This window comes from Alosa pseudoharengus, unplaced genomic scaffold (genome assembly GCF_046254945.1).
Source record: "Alosa pseudoharengus isolate Yale_2024_CS ecotype anadromous, Long Island Sound unplaced genomic scaffold, YU_APseudo_1.1 YU_APseudo_1.1_scf_12, whole genome shotgun sequence".
Classification (NCBI taxonomy): domain Eukaryota; kingdom Metazoa; phylum Chordata; class Actinopteri; order Clupeiformes; family Clupeidae; genus Alosa; species Alosa pseudoharengus.
In genome coordinates this window covers 1,188,737-1,209,861 of record NW_027468587.1, presented here as the reverse complement: position 1 = coordinate 1,209,861, position 21,125 = coordinate 1,188,737, and the positions used below count along the sequence as shown (strand labels likewise).

At 44.1% G+C, this 21,125-nt stretch overlaps 2 protein-coding genes across 3 annotated transcripts; both read left to right on the top strand.

Annotated features, from left to right (window-relative positions):
* Positions 1–2,585: 2,585 nt before the first annotated feature.
* On the top strand, positions 2,586–13,763 carry LOC143118648 (free fatty acid receptor 2-like). Of its 2 annotated transcripts, none has more exons than XM_076279683.1 (2): positions 2,586–2,858; positions 10,586–13,763. In XM_076279683.1, the coding sequence occupies exons 1-2, from the start codon at positions 2,710–2,712 to the stop codon at positions 11,547–11,549; spliced, it is 1,113 nt and encodes a 370-aa protein (XP_076135798.1). In that variant the 5' UTR covers positions 2,586–2,709; the 3' UTR covers positions 11,550–13,763. The 2 variants fall into 2 exon arrangements, with proteins under 2 accessions (XP_076135798.1, XP_076135799.1); XM_076279684.1 differs by lacking the exon at positions 2,586–2,858 and adding an exon at positions 9,321–9,601.
* Positions 13,764–16,932: 3,169 nt separating this feature from the next.
* LOC143118646 (free fatty acid receptor 2-like) lies at positions 16,933–20,787 on the top strand. The gene has a single exon (XM_076279682.1). It carries the CDS (start codon positions 18,091–18,093, stop codon positions 19,027–19,029), a length of 939 nt encoding a protein of 312 aa, XP_076135797.1. The 5' UTR covers positions 16,933–18,090; the 3' UTR covers positions 19,030–20,787.
* The last annotated feature ends 338 nt before the right edge of the window (positions 20,788–21,125 follow it).

Here is a 21,125-nt window from a genome sequence, read left to right as displayed (position 1 = left end):
TTAGGTCAATATCACACCGGAATTCTCCTTTAACCACCTCAAAAACAGGAAAGCAAAAAAGTGGAATAACAATAATAATAATAATAATAATAATAATAATAATAATAATAATCCTTACAAAAACAATAGGGCCTTGCGCCCTTCGGTGCTCGGGCCCTAATAATAATCCTTACAAAAACAATAGGGCCTTGCGCCCTTCGGTGCTCGGGCCCTAATAATTATCAAAGCAGATGAACTAGTGTGCAGGTGAACTAGTGTGACACATGGAAATACCAAATAAAGCAGTCCAACTATATTTGAAACGATTGTTTTTGATTGATGTCTTGTTCCTAATAGTCTCTCGATGTAGACTATATGCATAAATATTTAGGGTCAAAACCTATTGTTGTTCCTCGTAGGCCTACTCTTACTCAGAAGTGAAAAAGAGAGAGTACCAACGCGCTGCCATTAAGCCACGAGACAGACAATAAAACTTGTGATACCATGAAATTCGTCTAGGCTATATAGACCCCTGGGGTCCGTTTCTACAAAAGTTAGCTGCGTGGTTGCTAAACCACCATGGTACGACGCAACTTTAGCTCAAACAATGACCTTGTAACACCTGTTTCTAGAAAGCGTTGTTCTTTGGTGGTTGTTCCGTAATTCAAACACTGCAGTGCTAATGATGTCAGTGTAACAGCCCTGCCCCCTTTCAACACCAATTTCCTGACTCCACTCACCAGAGAAGTATTTCACAAAGGCAGAATTAAGACACCCAAGATAAGTGATAAAGCGAGATTTGACATAGCGTTGTCTGGTCATCCTAGCTAAACTCGTTTCACTAACGCCAATCCAAGATGAGTAGGAGAAACTATGTCAAGCCAGGTGTAAGTAATTCAGGATGTGTGCGCGTTCTCATTTCTGCCCCAAAGAACTCACGGTTGGAATAAAAAAAGACGCAGAAAATAGCGTCATTCACACAAAGTGAACAACCGCTTTTGATATAGACTAACAATGAAGTGAAGTTGTCCTTTTCGGAATGGGGAATCATGACTATTTCTGTAAAACAGCAGGAGTAGGCGTGGTAGACCAACTGAATGCAAATTTACGTATGCACCCACATGCGAGTGCTTCTTTGTCTCAGCACGCAACGTCATTAAAGGAGAATTCCGGTGTGATTTTGACCTAAAGTGTTTTGAAACATGATACCGAGTGTGAACGTATGTCTCATAGCCCATCTTGGCTTGTCATTAACTAGAATTGCAGAGAATAAATCCCCATGGCAACTTATGTGCCATCTCTTTTGAAACCAAGTCAAGGCTAAATTCATCCAGGATAACCAAAAAAATCCCAGCTTAATCCCTTATCTAGGTTTTGTGAAATACCCCTCAGATCTGCATGCATCTGCATTAATCCTACACCTGTCCACACCCCTATTTAAACCCTACTGTTTTGCCTCTCTATAGGCGTTTTTCGACTCACAGAGAACCTGTGTCAGTATCCCTGCATTCTCGTTGGCACCTGCTGGACATTTTGGGTGTTTGCATGTGCTTTTGGTTTTCTTTGTGTAATGATCTCACCCTCACCTGTCGTGCTTCACTTCCTGTTTTTGTCTTTGTCAGCCATTTTGTGCTCACCAGTTTCTTGTTTGCCCCTTTCTGTAAATTGACTGCTCACCTGCTCTTTGTTTAGTCCTAATGATCAGGCCAACTTATTCTGTGTTGTGTCAGCCCCACTTTGTCAGATTGTCCCAGCTATTTGTCTGAGCACATCAAGCCTCTGTTTGACACTACCTACCTGTCGATCGGTCGGTTGGTCTGCCTGCCTGTTTGAATTCTGCTTGTAACCTCTTTCTTGGATTTTGCCTGCCGATTTTGGATTGTCTGCCTGTCTGTGCTGTTTGGACTGCTTTTTGAACCTGCCTGTGGATTACACTTTGGACTGTGCTTCTGGTTTGTCAGCTTTTGCTTTCTTCAGTTTTGTGGCCGAGGGTCTGCTTTTTGTTCAGTTTTTTCACCGTATGACCGGACGTTCTTTGTTGGAATTGTTTTTCGACTTCTTTTGTTTAAAGGGACACCAGGCAACATTTTCGTGTTAATTACTCATCTTCTTAAGTCGGTATATGGTTAAATGACTCATTACAGGGCGAATGAAGACTCTCTCACCCGCCCCTACTGTCTGTAGGAAGAATATCCCGCATGCAAGTTCAGTGTATCGTACCCGCCGACCGAAGCAGGATCAGTTTACATCCTGCATCCACAGCAGAGGCAGGCTAATGAAACGCTAGCGATTGTTGCAAACGTGTGTATAATGGCAGAGCAGGCGAAGAAGCAGCGAAAACCCTTGACGGAAGATGCAAAGAAAAGGAAAAGAGCTTCAGACCGAGCGAGGGGGAGTTTTGTAGAGAAAAAGCATCAGGCTTGCCTGGTGTCCCTTTAAATAAACGTTTGAACTGATTCTGCACTTGGGTCCAAAGTTTTTACAAAACCTCCTAGCTCTCTACGCCTTCAGCCGCAAGATCCACACCAAAGCCTCGCCCACCGACATCCTCCTGCTCAACTTGACTGTCTCCGACCTTCTTTTCCTCCTCTGCCTCTGCAGATGTCTGAGGCAGCATGGGCCATGCGCTGGCTCCTCTGAAGATGTCTGAGGCAGCATGGGACATGCGCTGGCTCCTCTGCAGATGTCTGAGGCAGCGTCGTCATCTGGTACCTCTACGTGATTGAGATCATGCCGAACAGCTCGTCTCCATCGGCGGCGGCGGTCTGTTACGGCAACTTCACCGAGGCCCAGCTGGCACTGGTTCAGCCCATCCGACTGGAGCTGTTTGTGGTCTTCTTCGTCCTGCCATTGCTGGTCTCCAGCTTCTGCTACATCCGGTTCGTCCTCATCATCAGTTTCCCATCTGCAGCCCAGCAACCAACATGATTACCTTAGCAACCAGCTGAGCAACTGCTTTTTTTTAGCATAGCAACCACCAGATGTACCTTATTGTGGAAAAGATCGGGTGTTCTTTTCCTGTCTCACCTCCGTGTTCTCCGAGGTCTACTTCGCACCTCCCTGAACTATGAAACACTGTTCATTCATTCATTCATTCATTCATTCATTCACTGATATGCGCAAATAGCGCGCTGGTCGCATCTCCCCTTCGCATACATACACACTCGCATACATACACACCCGCACACACACAATGTTACTGATTAAAACTTCTGTGTTCCATCTCCCCGTTTGCTACAATGTAGGATCCCATTGCAGTGAAACCGTGTGCATAGTTGTGCTGTTCTGTAACATACATACTCACTTACTGATACCAACACTTTCTTTCACTGTTGCGTTTCTCCCGCCGTCTTCCACATTCGTGATTGTCAAACAAGAGCGCACTATGCGCCAGTACTATTTAAAAGACTGTTTGGGTCATGGGAAATGGTGTGGGGGAGATCAAGTATTCTGTTTTTCGTGTGTATGTGTATAAGTATGTGTTGTCATCCGTTATCCAATTCTGTGTTGCCTGCATTGCTATAGAAAACAAACTGCTGTAGATGCGGAAATGTTATGGGGAGCCATTGGTGCCAAAAGCACTTAATTGATTTGCCAGGAAATTAAGATGTGTTACCTGTAGTTGGTTTTCTCCCAAATGTTGCATTATGGGTGAGGGCACCTATATGAAGCAGTCAGTTTGTGATATGAGAGAGGGAAGTAACAGCTTGTTGTGAGGCTGTGGTGGTATGTTACTGTGTAGTGGAAAGTACTGGATTAACTACTGGCTTATGAAAGACAATTTTCTGTTAAGTATTGTCGAGGACAATTCTTTGTTGGATTTATATCCATTTTATTTTTGTTTATTTAGTTATTTTGGTTTGTTAATATTTTGCATTGTGGGAAATAAAACCCCTTTCAAACGTCAGTTGCTACTGTGACCTGTCCTTCCATCCTGCTCAAACACTTCCAAGTCTGCCCCGGGCAGTATCACATTTGGTGGCAGTGGTGGGATTGTGGCGCCATCCGGAGCGACGAAGAAGAAGGCAGGAAGAGGAAGGGGCCGAGGTCGAGGCAGCAGCACGAAGCTGGGCACCGTGGAAAACCGGATAATGCATCGACGGCTAGCCACAGAACCGGAAGAGGATCGTGAGCTGGAGGAGGAGATCCAAGGAGCTGCAGGTGGCGCAGTCGACAAGGGGACGGAGGCAATGGATTTCGCTGGGCTGTATGACTTGCTCCAGAAGTCAATGCGGGTGCAGGAAAAGGCCTCTCTCCAGCAAGAGCAGCGTTGGAGGAGCTTCCAGGTCCAACTCAACCAGTTCCGGGATGAGCTAGAGGAGCAGCTGGGCACCAGACCTGCATCAGCGCCTGCACCAGCGCCGGCACCAGCACCTGCACCAGCGCCAGTACCAGCGCCTGCACCAGCACCAGTACCAGACCCCATACATGGGCAAAGGCGGTGGTGCCACGACTGGAGGAGTCGGATGACGTTGAGCAGTACCTCACCACTTTTGAACGGCTGGCTGTTGCGTACCAATGGCCCCAAGAGGACTGGGCAGTTCATTTGGTGCCATACCTGACTGGGAGAGCCAGGAGTGCCTATGTTTCCATGGACATGGAGGAGACACTGGAGTATTCCAGAGTCAAGGAGGCCATTTTGGCCAAATATGAGATTAATGAGGAAGTGTACCACTAGAGATTCCGGGATCCCGAGGTGAGAGCAGGTGAAACACCAAAGGAACTCTACAGCCGCCTCAAAGACCTCTTCAAGAAGTGGATCCGACCAGCAGGAAAGACTGTGGCGGAAGTGGGAGAAATATTGATTCTTGAACAATATCTTCGTTCACTCTCACCAGAGATTCGAGGGATTAAGTCATCCAGTGGTGTTGGGTCAAGATGTGATGGTGCTACCTGAATTAGTTCAGGCTAGCAAGCCAGTAAATATGGTAGTTACCAGGTCCAGGGCTAAGAGGGGAACTTCTACAGAAAGGGAAAGGCGAGCCATATTCAGGGAGATGACTGCTATTACAGGAGGGGAGGCAGAGGAAAGGACCGTTAAAGTAAAGAAAACTGTCAGACAGAAGAGACGAGATCAATTATCATGGGAGGTCAAGAAGGCAGAGGAAGCGGGCTTAGCACAACCTGAGCTAGAGGTGAAAAGTGTAGTGTCAGATGACATAGGACCCTTACAAAAAGCAGATTCCACATTAAGAAAAGCTTTTGACAATGTTAGGGAAGTGGAAGGCATAGTTAAAGATGCTGGGCATTCTCTTTCAGGGGAGTACTACTTTCTAAAAGGGGGTGTGCTCTATCATCAGCCAGAGGGAGGACTACCTGAGCAGCTAGTGTTACCCAAGGATTTGCGCAAGGAAGTTCTTCATATGGGCCATAGTATCCCGTGGGCGGGGCATTTAGGCAGTGTAAAGACCTTGGATCGCATTGCCAGTAGGTTGTTTTTTTGGCCGGGGATGTACACGGATGTGCAGGGATATTGCCGTTCATGTCCTGAGTGTCAGCTCTCTAGCCATAGTAAGGTTAAACCTTTCCCTCTCCAACCTTTGCCCATAATTGGTGTGCCTTTCTCCAGGATGGGCATGGACATTGTAGGCCCCTTAGAAAGAACACAAGGTGGTCATAGGTTCATTTTAGTAGTTTGTGACTATGCGACTCGCTATCCTGAAGTATTTCCTCTACGCAAAATTACCGCCCGAGCCATAGGTCAGGCCTTACTGCAGCTTGTTTTCACGGGTGGGAATACCGCAGGAAATACTGACAGACCAGGGCACCGCTTTCCTCTCCAAAACCCTTAAGCAGGTCTATGGTCTGTTGGGCATTAAGGGTATAAAGACCACTCCGTACCACCCCCAGACTGATGGATTGGTGGAGAGATACAATCAAACTCTCAAGGCCATGATTAGGAAGTTTGTCTCCTCTAATGGCAAGGACTGGGATCGGTGGTTGCCTTATCTTTTGTTTGCCTACAGAGAGGTGCCCCAGGCATCCACTGGATTCTCTCCTTTCGAGCTACTCTATGGCCGACGTGTGAGGGGACCACTTGATGTGCTGCGGGACACCTTGGAGAAACCTAAAGAACAATCAACCACCAGTGTACTTGTCTATGTCCTGGCCATGCGGGACAGGATGGAGGAGATGGCTGAGCTGGTGAAAGAACAGCTGGAACAAGCTCAACAGAAACAGAAGGGGTGGTATGACCGGTCGGCCAAGAAACGGACATTCGAGGTGGGGCAGATGGTCCTGCTGTTGCTGCCCACCTCTGAGAACAAGTTAATGGCTCGGTGGCAGGGCCCTTATACCATCCTGAGGAAGATGGGACCAGCTACCTATGAGGTGGCAATGCCCAGGCGACGGAGAACCAAGCAGACGTTCCATGTTAAGAACGGGAGGAACAGGTCAGCCAGCAGCTTCTCATCCAGCGAGTTGGGGGGGATGAGGATGACCTTGAGCAGGTCTTCCCCACCGCATGACAGGCATCGTCCCTGGACCTGTCACATCTGTCCGATGACCAGCAGAGGGAGCTGGAGGCCATTATTCCAGCGGAACTGCTACAGGAGAGACCGGGATACACCACGCTGGTGGACCATGACATTCCTCTGAGGGACACCACCCCTGTAAGGCAGAGGATGTACTGTATCCCTGAGCGCCTGCTTCCAGTTCTCCGGGAGGAGTTGCAGGTAATGGATTCCCTGGGCGTCATTGAACGGTCACAGAGTGAGTGGAGCAGCCCTGTTGTGCTAGTCCCTAAGAAGGATGGAAGTCTCCGGTTCTGCATTGACTTTCGCCGAGTGAATGCACAAAGTCGCTTTGATGCCTACCCCATGCCACGTTTAGAAGACCTGATTGAGCGACTAGGTAAAGCGCAGTTTATCAGCACCCTGGATCTATGCAAAGGGTATTGGCAGGTGCCCCTGGCTGAAGCGGCACGGCCGGTGACTGCCTTCCGTACTCCTCAGGGATTGTATCAATTCAAGGTAATGCCCTTTGGCCTGCAGGGGGTGCCAGCTACCTTCCAGCGCCTGATGGACCGTGTGCTGGTGGGTGCTGGGGACTTCTGTGCCGCATATCTGGACGACATTGTCGTCTACAGCAGCTCCTGGAAGGAGCACCTTGAACATCTTCAGGAGGTGCTTGGACGCCTTCAAAGAGCTGGCTTGACCCTCCGGCCATCCTGGACTACAAGCAACCTAAGACCAAGAAGGAGCTGCTATCTTTTCTGGGATTATCTGGATTTTACCGGCGGTTTGTGCAGGATTTCAGCACAATAGCCACACCGTTGAGTGATATGACCCGTAAGTCGGGGTCAAATGGTATCCAGTGGGGGCCAGAAGAATCTAGGGGGCCTAGATCTTAAAGGGACCCTTTGCCAGAGTCCTGTCCTCCAAAGCCCAGATTTTACTGCACCCTTCACAGTTCAGACTGACGCTGAAGGGGGAAGGGGACCAACAAAAGCCGGTGGCCTATTTGAGCCGCAAGCTGTTCCCCAGATACTCTGCAGTTGAGCAAGAGTGTTTGGCTGTAAAATGGGCAGTTGAGGCCCTAAAATATTACCTGCTCGGCAGGGACTTCATTGTGGAGACTGATCATCGGGCTCTACAGTGGTTGCACCGGATGAAGGACACAAATTCCCGGGTCACCCGGTGGTGGTTGGCACTGCAGCCATACCGATACACTGTCCGATACCGGGCAGGAAAGGACAATGTGGCAGATTTTCATCCTGATGGCGAGACTCCGGAGGGGGAAGGAAATGTGGAAAAGATCGGGTGTTCTTTTCCTGTCTCACCTCCGTGTTCTCCGAGGTCTACTACGCACCTCCCTGAACTATGAAACACCGTTCATTCATTCATTCATTCATTCATTCATTCACTGATATGTGCAAATAGCGCGCTGGTCGCATCTCCCCTTCGCATACATACACACTCGCATACATACACACCCGCACACACACAATGTTACTGATTAATACTTCTGTGTTCCATCTCCCCGTTTGCTACAATGTAGGATCCCATTGCAGTGAAACCGTGTGCATAGTTGTGCTGTTCTGTAACATACATACTCACTTACTGATACCGACACTTTCTTTCACTGTTGCGTTTCTCCCGCCGTCTTCCGCATTCGTGATTGTCAAACAAGAGCGCACTATGCGCCAGTACTATTTAAAAGACTGTTTGGGTCATGGGAAATGGTGTGGGGGAGATCAAGTATTCTGTTTTTCGTGTGTATGTGTATAAGTATGTGTTGTCATCCGTTATCCAATTCTGTGTTGCCTGCATTGCTATAGAAAACAAACTGCTGTAGATGCGGAAATGTTATGGGGAGCCATTGGTGCCAAAAGCACTTAATTGATTTGCCAGGAAATTAAGATGTGTTACCTGTAGTTGGTTTTCTCCCAAATGTTGCATTATGGGTGAGGGCACCTATATGAAGCAGTCAGTTTGTGATATGAGAGAGGGAAGTAACAGCTTGTTGTGAGGCTGTGGTGGTATGTTACTGTGTAGTGGAAAGTACTGGATTAACTACTGGCTTATGAAAGACAATTTTCTGTTAAGTATTGTCGAGGACAATTCTTTGTTGGATTTATATCCATTTTATTTTTGTTTATTTAGTTATTTTGGTTTGTTAATATTTTGCATTGTGGGAAATAAAACCCCTTTCAAAAGTCAGTTGCTACTGTGACCTGTCCTTCCATCCTGCTCAAACACTTCCAACCCGTTTGCACAATCCCAAAACAGTGGTCTGCCCCGGGCAGTATCACACTTATCAACACCCTAGCAACTATCTCATTTACCCCAGCAACCACTGAAATATTGTTAACCCATGATGCCCCCCAACAGCCGTGGGGGCAGGGGGCAGCCGTGGCTTACTGGTTAGCGCTTCGGATTTGGAGGGTTGCCGGTTCGAACCCCGACCTGTAGGCAAGGCTGAAGTGCCCTTGAGCAAGGCACCTAACCCCTCACTGCTCCCCGAGCGCCGCTGTTGTTGCAGGCAGCTCACTGCGCCGGGATTAGTGTGTGCTTCACCTCACTGTGTGTTTACTGTGTGCTGAGTGTGTTTCACTAATTCACGGATTGGGATAAATGCAGAGACCAATTTTCCCTCACAGGATCAAAAGAGTATACTATACTTAACAACCAGCATAACAACCAATTTATTTTGCATAGCAAGCACCATATGTACTCTAGATCTATAGAGATGCTCAACCACTACCGTTCACTGCTGGACAGGAGCAGCTGCAGCTGCAGATAACCTTTTATTTTACACTCTCATCACGACTTGCAGCACAGCCATGACATGACATCATTGCAACAGTGTCCTCAATGGCCGGCTCATTGGAGAGGGCAGCACTCTCTCCGCACACCCTCATGTAAATCCTCCGCCTTGCTGAAGAGATAAAGCTCTGCGTGTAGATCTGAGGTCAGAATGCTTCAGGACTTTGTCAGACAGGCATCGGCCTCCCCACCGCGTCCTCCTCTCGTACTCCAAGTGGGTCTAAATGAATTGGAGGAGAAAGAACCTTCATCCCAGGCTAGTCTTTGTGCTTTTCTCATTCCAGTCTCCTGGGCGTCTTCATTTCCCATATAAACACGTTGCTCGTTCATTAAACAAAGGACGGTTGATTTTATAGGTGAGTAATAACTTTTTCAACCAATAAGGGAACAGATACAACCTCAGGGCTCTAAATGTAGATAAAATGGTAGAGGATCCATGACTTGTTTTGTCCGGTGTCATATTAAATGCTCAATAGCTGTGCGGTTTGTGTTGTTGATATCATCATAATTATGTTACTATGTCTGTAATGTGATCATAATGGCCTGGTTTGCTCTCTACTGTAATCTGATAACTGAAAGCAAATGTTTTTTATGGTCAAATGATAGCATTGGGTTCTGAGTATTTTAATTATTAGCCCCACAAGGAAAAACAGTTAGACTTCCTCACTGATCTCTTTTATAGAACAGCCTTTGATAATGGTAGGAGAGTCTATTACAAATATACATATATGACAGTTAAGTGGATATCTTTTCAAGCCACAAATTAAAGCAACACCAAAGAGCTTTTTGTACCTTAAAATAATGTTTCCAAAATCGTGTCAGTGGTTCATCAACTCGTAACAGGGTGAACGGCACTTCTGCATTCGACCCTCTATCGGCTATAACGGCACTATGCAAGTTTGCCAGATCGGGTAGCGGATCTGTAGTTTGATGGAATGAGACGTAAGAAACTACAAATTTGACTTGCTTCTGATGTCGCAATACATCATACTTTCATAAAATCATGCAACATACTCTACCTTGTCTGTGGACATCATTATTTGCAAAGCCGGTGCTGGAAAATCAAATAACGTGCGTGCGACAGAGGAAAAGTGCTTTGGTGTTGCTTTAAAACTACAAACTAGGGGGGGGGGGCACAAATTGCATAATACTAAGAAAGATATAAATCTGACATATTCTGCCTTGTCAGTCAAACAGATCCTTTTGAACACAGATACATGTTTGACCATAAATATCCACCTATATCTGTGTTCTTTATAATCACCAATACAATTAAAGTTGTATTATTGAGTGTGTGGTTAAACTGGTGTTACTGACTCTTATTCTTGTCCTTGTTGCAGTGTCCCCTCTAACACCCAAGTCATTATGGCAGATCTCATTAATGTCCACGTCCTCCTTGCCACCTACATCCTGACATTTCTGATTGGCCTGCCCGCCAACATCCTGGCATTTTACGCGTTCAGCCAGAAGGCCCGCGACAACCCCACGCCCACGGACATCCTGCTGCTCAACCTGACCTCGTCTGACCTCCTCTTCCTCCTCTTCCTGCCGCTGAAGATGTACGAGGCGGGTCAGGGCCTGCGCTGGTACCTGCCGCGGTTCCTCTGCTCGCTCACGTCCTTCATGTTCTTCACCACCATCTACACCAGCTCGCTGCTGCTGACCGCGGTCAGCGTGGACCGCTTCCTGGCCGTGGCCTTCCCCATCCGCTACCGGCAGCTGCGCAAGCCTCGCTACGCTATCTGCACGGCCGCGCTGGCCTGGCTGGTCTCCTCGGCGCACTGCAGCATCGTCTTCGTGACCGAGCACCTGCTCGAGGCGGCCGGCAATAGCAGCCGCCCGCGTGACAAGTGCTACGAGGACTTCAGCGGTGAGCAGCTGCGTGTGCTGGTCCCCGTGCGGCTGGAGTTCTTCGTGGTGCTGTGTGTGCTGCCGCTGCTCATCTGCGTCTTCTGCTACGCCAACTGCATCCGCATCCTCTACAGCAAGCCACGCATCCCGCCAGAGCGCAAGCGCAAGGCCATCGGCATGGCCGTGGGCACGCTGACCGTCTTCTTGGTCTGCTTCCTGCCCTACAACTCGGCGCATCTGGTGGGCTTCCTGACCGGCAGTAGCCCTGAGTGGCGCTACTACACGCTGCTGCTCAGCACCTTCAACACCTGCCTGGACCCCATCATCTTCTACTTCTCCTCCAGTGCCTTCCGCACCACCACCAAGGTGTCCATCGTCAAGATGCTGATGCTAAATCGGACAAATACTATACAGAAGGACAATCAGGCATCCAGGCAGACCCTCAGCACCTGACCCGCTCACTCCTGTGTCCCTTTAAGTATTTATCAAAATAAAGTGAGTCCCTGTCCACATTAAGCCGGGTCAATATGAATGCACGCTATTATTACACTATCCACACTAAAAACGGCATATTCCCAGACCCCAAACCAAACTTTTTGAAAACTCTCTCTGAGGTGCACAAATAAGAATGACATACTTGTCATGATATTGATACAAATGTGGTGTTCCAGACCCCACCAACAACAAAAACAATAACAAAAACAATAACAAAAACAATAATGTTGACGAGATCATTTTCACCTCAGATATGGATATATATTTATTCAGCTCAGATATGGATATATATTTATTCAGCTCAGATATGGATATATATTTATTCAGCTCAGATATGGATATATACTTATTTAGCTCAATGTGGACAGATATGGATATATATTTATTCAGCTCAGATATGGATATATACTTATTCAGCTCAGATATGGATATATATTTATTCAGCTCAGATATGGATATATACTTATTCAGCTCAATGTGGACAGATATGAATATATATTTATTCAGCTCAGATATGGATATATACTTATTCAGCTCAGATATGGATATATATTTATTCAGCTCAGATATGGATATATACTTATTCAGCTCAATGTGGACAGATATGAATATATATTTATTCAGCTCAGATATGGATATATACTTATTCAGCTCAGATATGGATATATATTTATTCAGCTCAGATATGGATATATATTTATTCAGCTCAATGTGGACAGGGCCTCAGATATGGATATATATTTATTCAGCTCAGATATGGATATATACTTATTCAGCTCAATGTGGACAGATATGAATATATATTTATTCAGCTCAGATATGGATATATACTTATTCAGCTCAGATATGGATATATATTTATTCAGCTCAGATATGGATATATATTTATTCAGCTCAATGTGGACAGGGCCTCAGATATGGATATATATTTATTCAGCTCAGCTATGGATATATATTTATTCAGCTCAATGTGGACAGATATGGATATATATTTATTCAGCTCAGATATGGATATATATTTATTCAGCTCAATGTGGACAGGGCCTAAATGAAGGGATGACCTCATCATAGTTTGGCTTAACAATGTTTATCACAGCTTGCAAAACATGATGTCTTAAGATGCTGCTGGTGGTGTTTCCTACATTAGTTATTGTACTTTAACTTTTATTTAATTTTAATTAAATTTTTTTAATTTAATTTTCATTTCATTTCATTTTCCCATATGCAGATTAAAGCCTGGTATTAGCAAATGCATAAGCGACTAAATGCTTTTTTAATGAGTTCTCTTTTAGTGTAGGACTAGGCTTAAAGGGACACCAGGCAACGTTTTCGTGTTAATTACTCATCTTCGTAAGTCGGTATATGGTTAAATGACTCGTTACAGGGCGAATGAAGACTCTCTCGCCCGCCCCTACTGTCTGTAGGAAGAATATCCCGCTTGCAAGTTCAGTGTATCGAACTTTATCAACTTTATTTTGCATAGCAAGCACCATATGTACTCTAGATCTATATGTGCTCAGATAGAGATGCTCGACCACTTCCGTTCACTGCTGGACAGGAACATCTGCAGCACGGACATGACATGACATCATTGCAACAGTGTCCTCAGTGGCCGGCTCATTTGAGAGGGCAGCACTCTCTCCGCACACCCTCATGTAAATCCTCCGCCTTGCTGAAGAGATAAAGCTCTGCGTGTAGATCTGAGGTCAGAATGCTTCAGGACTTTGTCAGACAGGCATCGGCCTCCCCACCGCGTCCTCCTCTCGTACTCCAAGTGGGTCTAAATGAATTGAAGGAGAAAGAACCTTCATCCCAGGCTAGTCTTTGTGCTTTTCTCATTCCAGTCTCCTGGGCGTCTTCATTTCCCATATAAACACGTTGCTCGTTCATTAAACAAAGGAGGGTTGATTTTATAGGTGAGTAATAACTGATTTTCAACCAATAAGGGAACAGATACAACCTCATGGCACTAAATGTAGATAAAATGGTAGAGGATCCATGACTTCTTTTGTTCAGTGTCATATTAAATGCAGTGTTGGGCAAGTTACTTCAAAATCATAATGTATTATGTATTACTTATTACTGTCATTTCAAAGTAATTTGTTACATTATAACATTATTGTCTCTGATTTGTAAGGCATTACACTACTATTGCATTACTTTTAAGTTACTTTCACCAAAATATCTAGAAATATGGATTTGCCATTCTAAATGCAGTTTATTACGCTCAATGCAGCTTGCTCTTCCAATGGAGGGAGATGTGGTATAGCATAATGACTGAGCTAGGCTTAAGGCTTAAGTAGAATGCAATAGGCACAGTGCTCATGATGCAATACAAGGAACAATCATAGTCAGAATTTTGTTAAAAACCGACAAAAGGTCAAAGTCTGGTAAACTGTGATAGAAATACTGTAACTTTAAGGGCTAGGCCTACTCATTAAAATCAATAGAGAGCCTACTATATTCTAAATCAAAGCTTAAAGGAACCGTATGTAAGATTGTGGCCAAAACTGGTACTACAATCACTTTCAAATTACTGTAGAGCGGTGTATCCCCTTCCCCTCCCCTCTGACTGGCAGAGCTGGCAACCGGATGACGAAACACTACTGACTTTGTGATTAGTAGATAGGTGGAGGGTGGCGCATTAGGCCAAAACACAACATGACAACATCAACATCAGTTGAGGGCTGCAACTTCACTTTTTAAAGCAACACCAAAGAGGTTTTTGTACCTTAAAATAATGTTTCCAAAATCGTTTCAGTGGTTCATCAACTCGTAACAGGGTGAACGGCACTTTCTGCATTCGCTTCGCGGCCCTCTATCGGCTATAATCATGCAACAAATTATACCTTGTCTGTGGACATTGTTATTTGCAAAGCTGGTGCTGGATAAACAAATAGTGCATGCGACAGAGGAGAAGTTCTTTGGTGTTGCTTTAAATGACAATATCCTGGCCAGACTACTGTTGTCAGTGATATAAGTATTTGAAATGAACATGATTTCTTAATGTCTAGTGACATATCAGGGCAATTTTATGATTAATTGAAATACATTAAGTGAGTGGCTTTGAGTGAGTGACATTTAAATGATAACTCAAACACCCAAAGTAAAATAAAAGGCTTATTATTTACAGACCATTACTGTGTGTTTTTAAGCATTAATTTCTGAAGAAATGCTGTTTTACTTATAAATGGTGCACTGTCACTTTAAGAGCATTGATCTTTACGTTGTCATAATGCCCTTTTGCCAGCTCTTGTTTACAAGCCTTATTTGTTTGAGTTACATTGATAGCACAATATTAACAATAATATGCACAATGTTAAGTTGTTTTAAGCAACCTTCATTGCTTTGGAAATGGAAGTATGCAATGACATGTTGCTTCACATTTCGTTTTGCGAATACATTGAATTATGAGCCTGGTATCCACCTAGCTATCTGAATGGAATGAGTTTCAAACTCAGCATATCATGTGCTTCATGTAGCCTAAATGCTCGGAAAACGAATGATTGAAGACCCACCAATTCTAGTACTACTAGTGATTGAGAGAACCCAAAAGGTATCTACTTGCATGTAACATCGTGTTTTTTGACATTGTAAACGTTATTGATGAAGAGTGAAACGCAGTTTGCAGTAAAACTACTATTCATTGGTTACATTTGGGTGCCCCCTCTGTCCTTTGGTGCCCTATAAGTGCGTGATGCGCGTGGTGGGAGCGGTGGCACTGCCAGGCTACACAATCTTTTTCTGCATTTCTATCCCTTTATTCTCTTCAATTCAAGTTCACAGCACAAAGCTGACATGCACAACAGCATAGTTTGTGTTTTATCAAGAATCAAAAAGATTAGCGTGGCACTACTTTAGATGTTTCATTAATTTACTTGTGCTATTTCGCGAGGCATAGAGAGATCTTTCGGTTTCGCACACAAAGTGCACTAACTATTATTTTCTTCATAGCCTTGTCTCTGACAAGCTGAAAATAATCAGCGTAGGCTTATGTCCATCCCGCAAATAGAGTCCACCTGCGAGTCTGCTGCAGCCACAGTCATATTCAACCAGTATCAGGAGATAACGTTCTACTATTTTGCGCGGATTTTTTCTCCTCTGTTGTTCTCGCGTGGTGTTTGCGAATATATAAAAAAAAAACACCACTTAATTTCGGGTTAAATGCATTGTAACGCGCGTTACTGAAGTTTGTACTGAGAGAAATATTACCCATTTCTTTAGTAATGCCTTACATTACCACGTTACCGCAAACAGCAATATATTACAGTAATTACATTACTTAATTATATTTAGTAAAACAAATTGGTAAAAAGGAGGAAATACTTAGGGTTGCCACTCTCCTTGACACAAAAGGGTTGAAGGCAAAGGATACAGTTAAAAATCTTGGTGTATTAATTGCCAGTGATCTAAATTTCAACAGCCACATGAAAGCGACAACTAAATCAGCTTTTTACCACCTCAAAAATATTGCCAGACTCAGAGGGCTGATGTCAAAATATGACTTAGAAAAACTCATTCATGCATTTATCTCCAGCAGGGTTGATTACTGCAATGGACTGTTCACAGGCCTTCCTAAAAAGACTATTAAACAGCTTCAGATGATACAAAATGCAGCAGCTAGGATTCTAACAAAAACTAAAAGAACTGACCACATTACTCCAATTCTTAAGTCCTTGCACTGGCTTCCAGTAAGTCACAGAATTGACTTTAAAGCTCTATTGCTTGTTTATAAATCAGTAAATGGAGCAGGACCTAAATACCTGTCAGACATGCTTCAGCAGTACACACCTTCTCGTCCTCTCAGGTCCCAGGTGAAAAACCTGCTAGTAAAACCTACTGTTAGAACTAAACATGGTGAAGCAGCTTTTAGCTGCTATGCGGCTCAGCTGTGGAATCAACTTTCAGATGACATAAAAAAGGCCCCAACTGTAGCTAGTTTTAAATCTAGACTTAAAACCAAACTGTTCTCAGATGCTTTCTGCTAACTGTGCCGAGTTACAAATTCTGAATCTGCCTTGATAATTATTCTACTTTATCTTTTATTACTTTTTTTTACTACTTTTGCCTTTGTTTTTTGCTTACTAATTATCCTTTTTTTTAATTATTTTACCTTGTGTTTTATGTTTTCTTTTTATTATGATCTTTACCTTTTAACTATTCTTTGACTATATTGCCCTTCTATGCTTTTATTTGTTATTATTGTTTGGTTTTGTTTATGTAAAGCACATTGAATGACCTCTGTGTATGAAATGCGCTATATAAATAAACTTGACTTGACTTGACTTGACTTTGTAACGTGTTACACCCAACACTGATTAAATGCTCAATAGCTGTGCTGTTTGTGTTGTAGTTGATATTATCATAATTATGTTACTATGTGTCTATAATGGCCTGGTTTGCTCTCTACTGTAATCTGATAACTGAAAGCAAATGTTTTTTTTATGGTCAAATCATAGCATTGGGTTCTGAGTACTTCTGCATTCACTTCGTGGCCCTCTATCGGCTATAACCGCACTATGTAAGTTTGCCAGATCGGGTAGCGGATCTATAGTTCGATGGAATGAGACATAAGAAACTACAAATTTGACTTGCATCTGAAGTCGCAATACATCGTACTTTCATAAAATCATGCAACATATTCTACCTTGTCTGTGGACATTGTTATTTGCAAAGCCGGTGCTGGATAAACAAATAGTGTGTTTGACAGAGGAAAAGTTCTTTGGTGTTGCTTTAATTATTAGCCCCACAAGGAAAAACAGTTAGACTTCCTCACTGATCTCTTTTATATTATAGAACAGACTTTGATAATGGTAGGAGAGTCTATTACAAATATACATATATGACAGTTAAGTGGATATCTTTTCAAGCCACAAATTAAGGCAAATTAAAGCAACACCAAAGAGTTTTTTGTACCTTAAAATAATGTTTCCAAAATCGTTTCAGTGATTCATCAACTCGTAACAGGGTGAACGGCACTTCTGCATTTGCTTTGCGACCCTCTATCGTCTATAACCGCACAATGCAAGTTTGCCAGATCGGGTAGCGGATCTGTAGTTCGATGGAATGAGACATGAGAAACTACAAATTTGACTTGCTTCTGATGTCGCAATACATCGTACTTTCATAAAATCATGCAACATACTCTACCTTGTCTGTGGACATCGTTATTTGCAAAGCCGGTGCTGGAAAATCAAATAACGTGCGTGCGACAGAGGAAAAGTGCTTTGGTGTTGCTTTAAAACTACAAACTAGGGGGGGGGGGGGGCACAAATTGCATAATACTAAGAAAGATATGAATCTGACATATTCTGCCTTGTCAGTCAAACATATCCTTTTGAACACAGATACATGTTTGACCATAAATATCCACCTATATCTGTGTTCTTTATAATCACCAATACAATTAAAGTTGTATTATTGAGTGTGTGGTTAAACTGGTGTTACTGACTCTTATTCTTGTCCTTGTTGCAGTGTCCCCTCTAACACCCAAGTCATTATGGCAGATCTCATTAATGTCCACGTCCTCCTTGCCACCTACATCCTGACATTTCTGATTGGCCTGCCCGCCAACATCCTGGCATTTTACGCGTTCAGCCAGAAGGCCCGCGACAACCCCACGCCCACGGACATCCTGCTGCTCAACCTGACCTCGTCTGACCTCCTCTTCCTCCTCTTCCTGCCGCTGAAGATGTACGAGGCGGGTCAGGGCCTGCGCTGGTACCTGCCGCGGTTCCTCTGCTCGCTCATGTCCTTCATGTTCTTCACCACCATCTACACCAGCTCGCTGCTGCTGACCGCGGTCAGCGTGGACCGCTTCCTGGGCGTGGCCTTCCCCATCCGCTACCGGCAGCTGCGCAAGCCTCGCTACGCCATCTGCACGGCCGTGCTGGTCTGGCTGGTCTCCTCGGCACTCTGCAGCTTCGTCTTCGTGACCGAGCACCTGCTCGAGGCGGCCGGCAACAGCAGCCGCCCACGTGACAAGTGCTACGAGGACTTCAGCAGTGAGCAGCTGCGTGTGCTGGTCCCCGTGCGGCTGGTGTTCTTCGTGGTGCTGTTCGTGCTGCCGCTGCTCATCTGCGTCTTCTGCTACGCCAACTGCATCCGCATCCTCTACAGCAAGCCACGCATCCCGCCAGAGCGCAAGCGCAAGGCCATCGGCATGGCCGTGGGCACGCTGACCGTCTTCTTGGTCTGCTTCCTGCCCTACAACTCGGCGCATCTGGTGGGCTTCCTGACCGGCAGTAGCCCTGAGTGGCGCTACTACACGCTGCTGCTCAGCACCTTCAACACCTGCCTGGACCCCATCATCTTCTACTTCTCCTCCAGTGCCTTCCGCACCACCACCAAGGTGTCCATCGTCAAGATGCTGATGCTAAATCGGACAAATACTATACAGAAGGACAATCAGGCATCCAGGCAGACCCTCAGCACCTGACCCGCTCACTCCTGTGTCCCTTTAAGTATTTATCAAAATAAAGTGAGTCCCTGTCCACATTAAGCCGGGTCAATATGAATGCACGCTATTATTACACTATCCACACTAAAAACGGCATATTCCCAGACCCCAAACCAAACTTTTTGAAAACTCTCTCTGAGGTGCACAAATAAGAATGACATACTTGTCATGATATTGATACAAATGTGGTGTTCCAGACCCCACCAATAACAAAAACAATAACAAAAACAATAACAAAAACAATAATGTTGACGAGATCATTTTCACCTCAGATATGGATATATATTTATTCAGCTCAGATATGGATATATACTTATTCAGCTCAGATATGGATATATATTTATTCAGCTCAGATATGGATATATACTTATTCAGCTCAGATATGGATATATATTTATTCAGCTCAATGTGGACAGATATGGATATATACTTATTCAGCTCAGATATGAATATATATTTATTCAGCTCAGATATGGATATATACTTATTCAGCTCAGATATGGATATATATTTATTCAGCTCAGATATGGATATATACTTATTCAGCTCAATGTGGACAGATATGAATATATATTTATTCAGCTCAGATATGGATATATACTTATTCAGCTCAGATATGGATATATATTTATTCAGCTCAGATATGGATATGTATTTATTCAGCTCAATGTGGACAGATATGAATATATATTTATTCAGCTCAGATATGGATATATACTTATTCAGCTCAGATATGGATATATATTTATTCAGCTCAGATATGGATATATATTTATTCAGCTCAATGTGGACAGGGCCTCAGATATGGATATATATTTATTCAGCTCAGATATGGATATATACTTATTCAGCTCAATGTGGACAGATATGGATATATATTTATTCAGCTCAGATATGGATATATACTTATTCAGCTCAATGTGGACAGATATGAATATATATTTATTCAGCTCAGATATGGATATATACTTATTCAGCTCAGATATGGATATATATTTATTCAGCTCAATGTGGACAGATATGGATATATATTTATTCAGCTCAGATATGGATATATATTTATTCAGCTCAATGTGGACAGATATGGATATATATTTATTCAGCTCAGATATGGATATATATTTATTCAGCTCAATGTGGACAGGGCCTAAATGAAGGGATGACCTCATCACAGTTTGGCTTAACAATGTTTATCACAGCTTGCAAAACATGATGTCTTAAGATGCTGCTGGTGGTGTTTCCTACATTAGTTATTGTACTTTAACTTTTAGTTTTCATTTCATTTCATTTTCCCATATGCAGATTAAAGCCTGGTATTAGCGAAATGCATAAGCGACTAAATGCTTTTTTAATTCCAAGTAGCTCTCCAAAAGGTTTGAGGAAGATGTTCATATCTGATAAGCCCCCCTCCCCCCCACACACACACACTCCCCACCTGTTTCTATGTAGTAGAGGGCTGCATTGGGATTGGGTCCTGTGGGACCCAACGCAAATCTCACGGGACCGGGCGGTTTGAACTTTGCTGCGGGCGGGAACGGGCGGTTAAAAAAACCACTGCAGGATAGGGATGTAGGCTAACCTAGTGTTGTAAACACTGCGGGATAGGGATGTAGCCTAGTGTTGTAAAATTGTGCTGCGGCTCCTTTAAGAGAGGTCCGTCTGTGTGTGTGTGTGTGTGGGAAGTGGGTAGAGCAGGAATAGAGAGAAAGAGGAAGCAGACGTGTGTATGCGACCGGAGCAGCGCTGGTGGAATAAATTTAAAGGTGCCCTGCCACACAAAACCGTTTCTACTTGTATTTTTTTGAACATGTTAGGTCCATATGTGTTTGTGCTATGTCGTGAATGTGAAAATAAACAGCTACCTCTTCTGTCAGCTCTAGCTACTGAAAAATAAATAAGCAGAGAAATTAGGCCAATTGCAAAAGCTCTTCAGATTGACGTGGAATTGATGAGCTCATTACTATTCATGAGCTCGCCCAGTTGGGGCCATGCCCACAAAATTCGTTTAGCTCTGTGGCAGTTTTAGTAGGCCTATGCAAGGATGGCTGAATGTCAACGGACTTGTGCGCTATGCA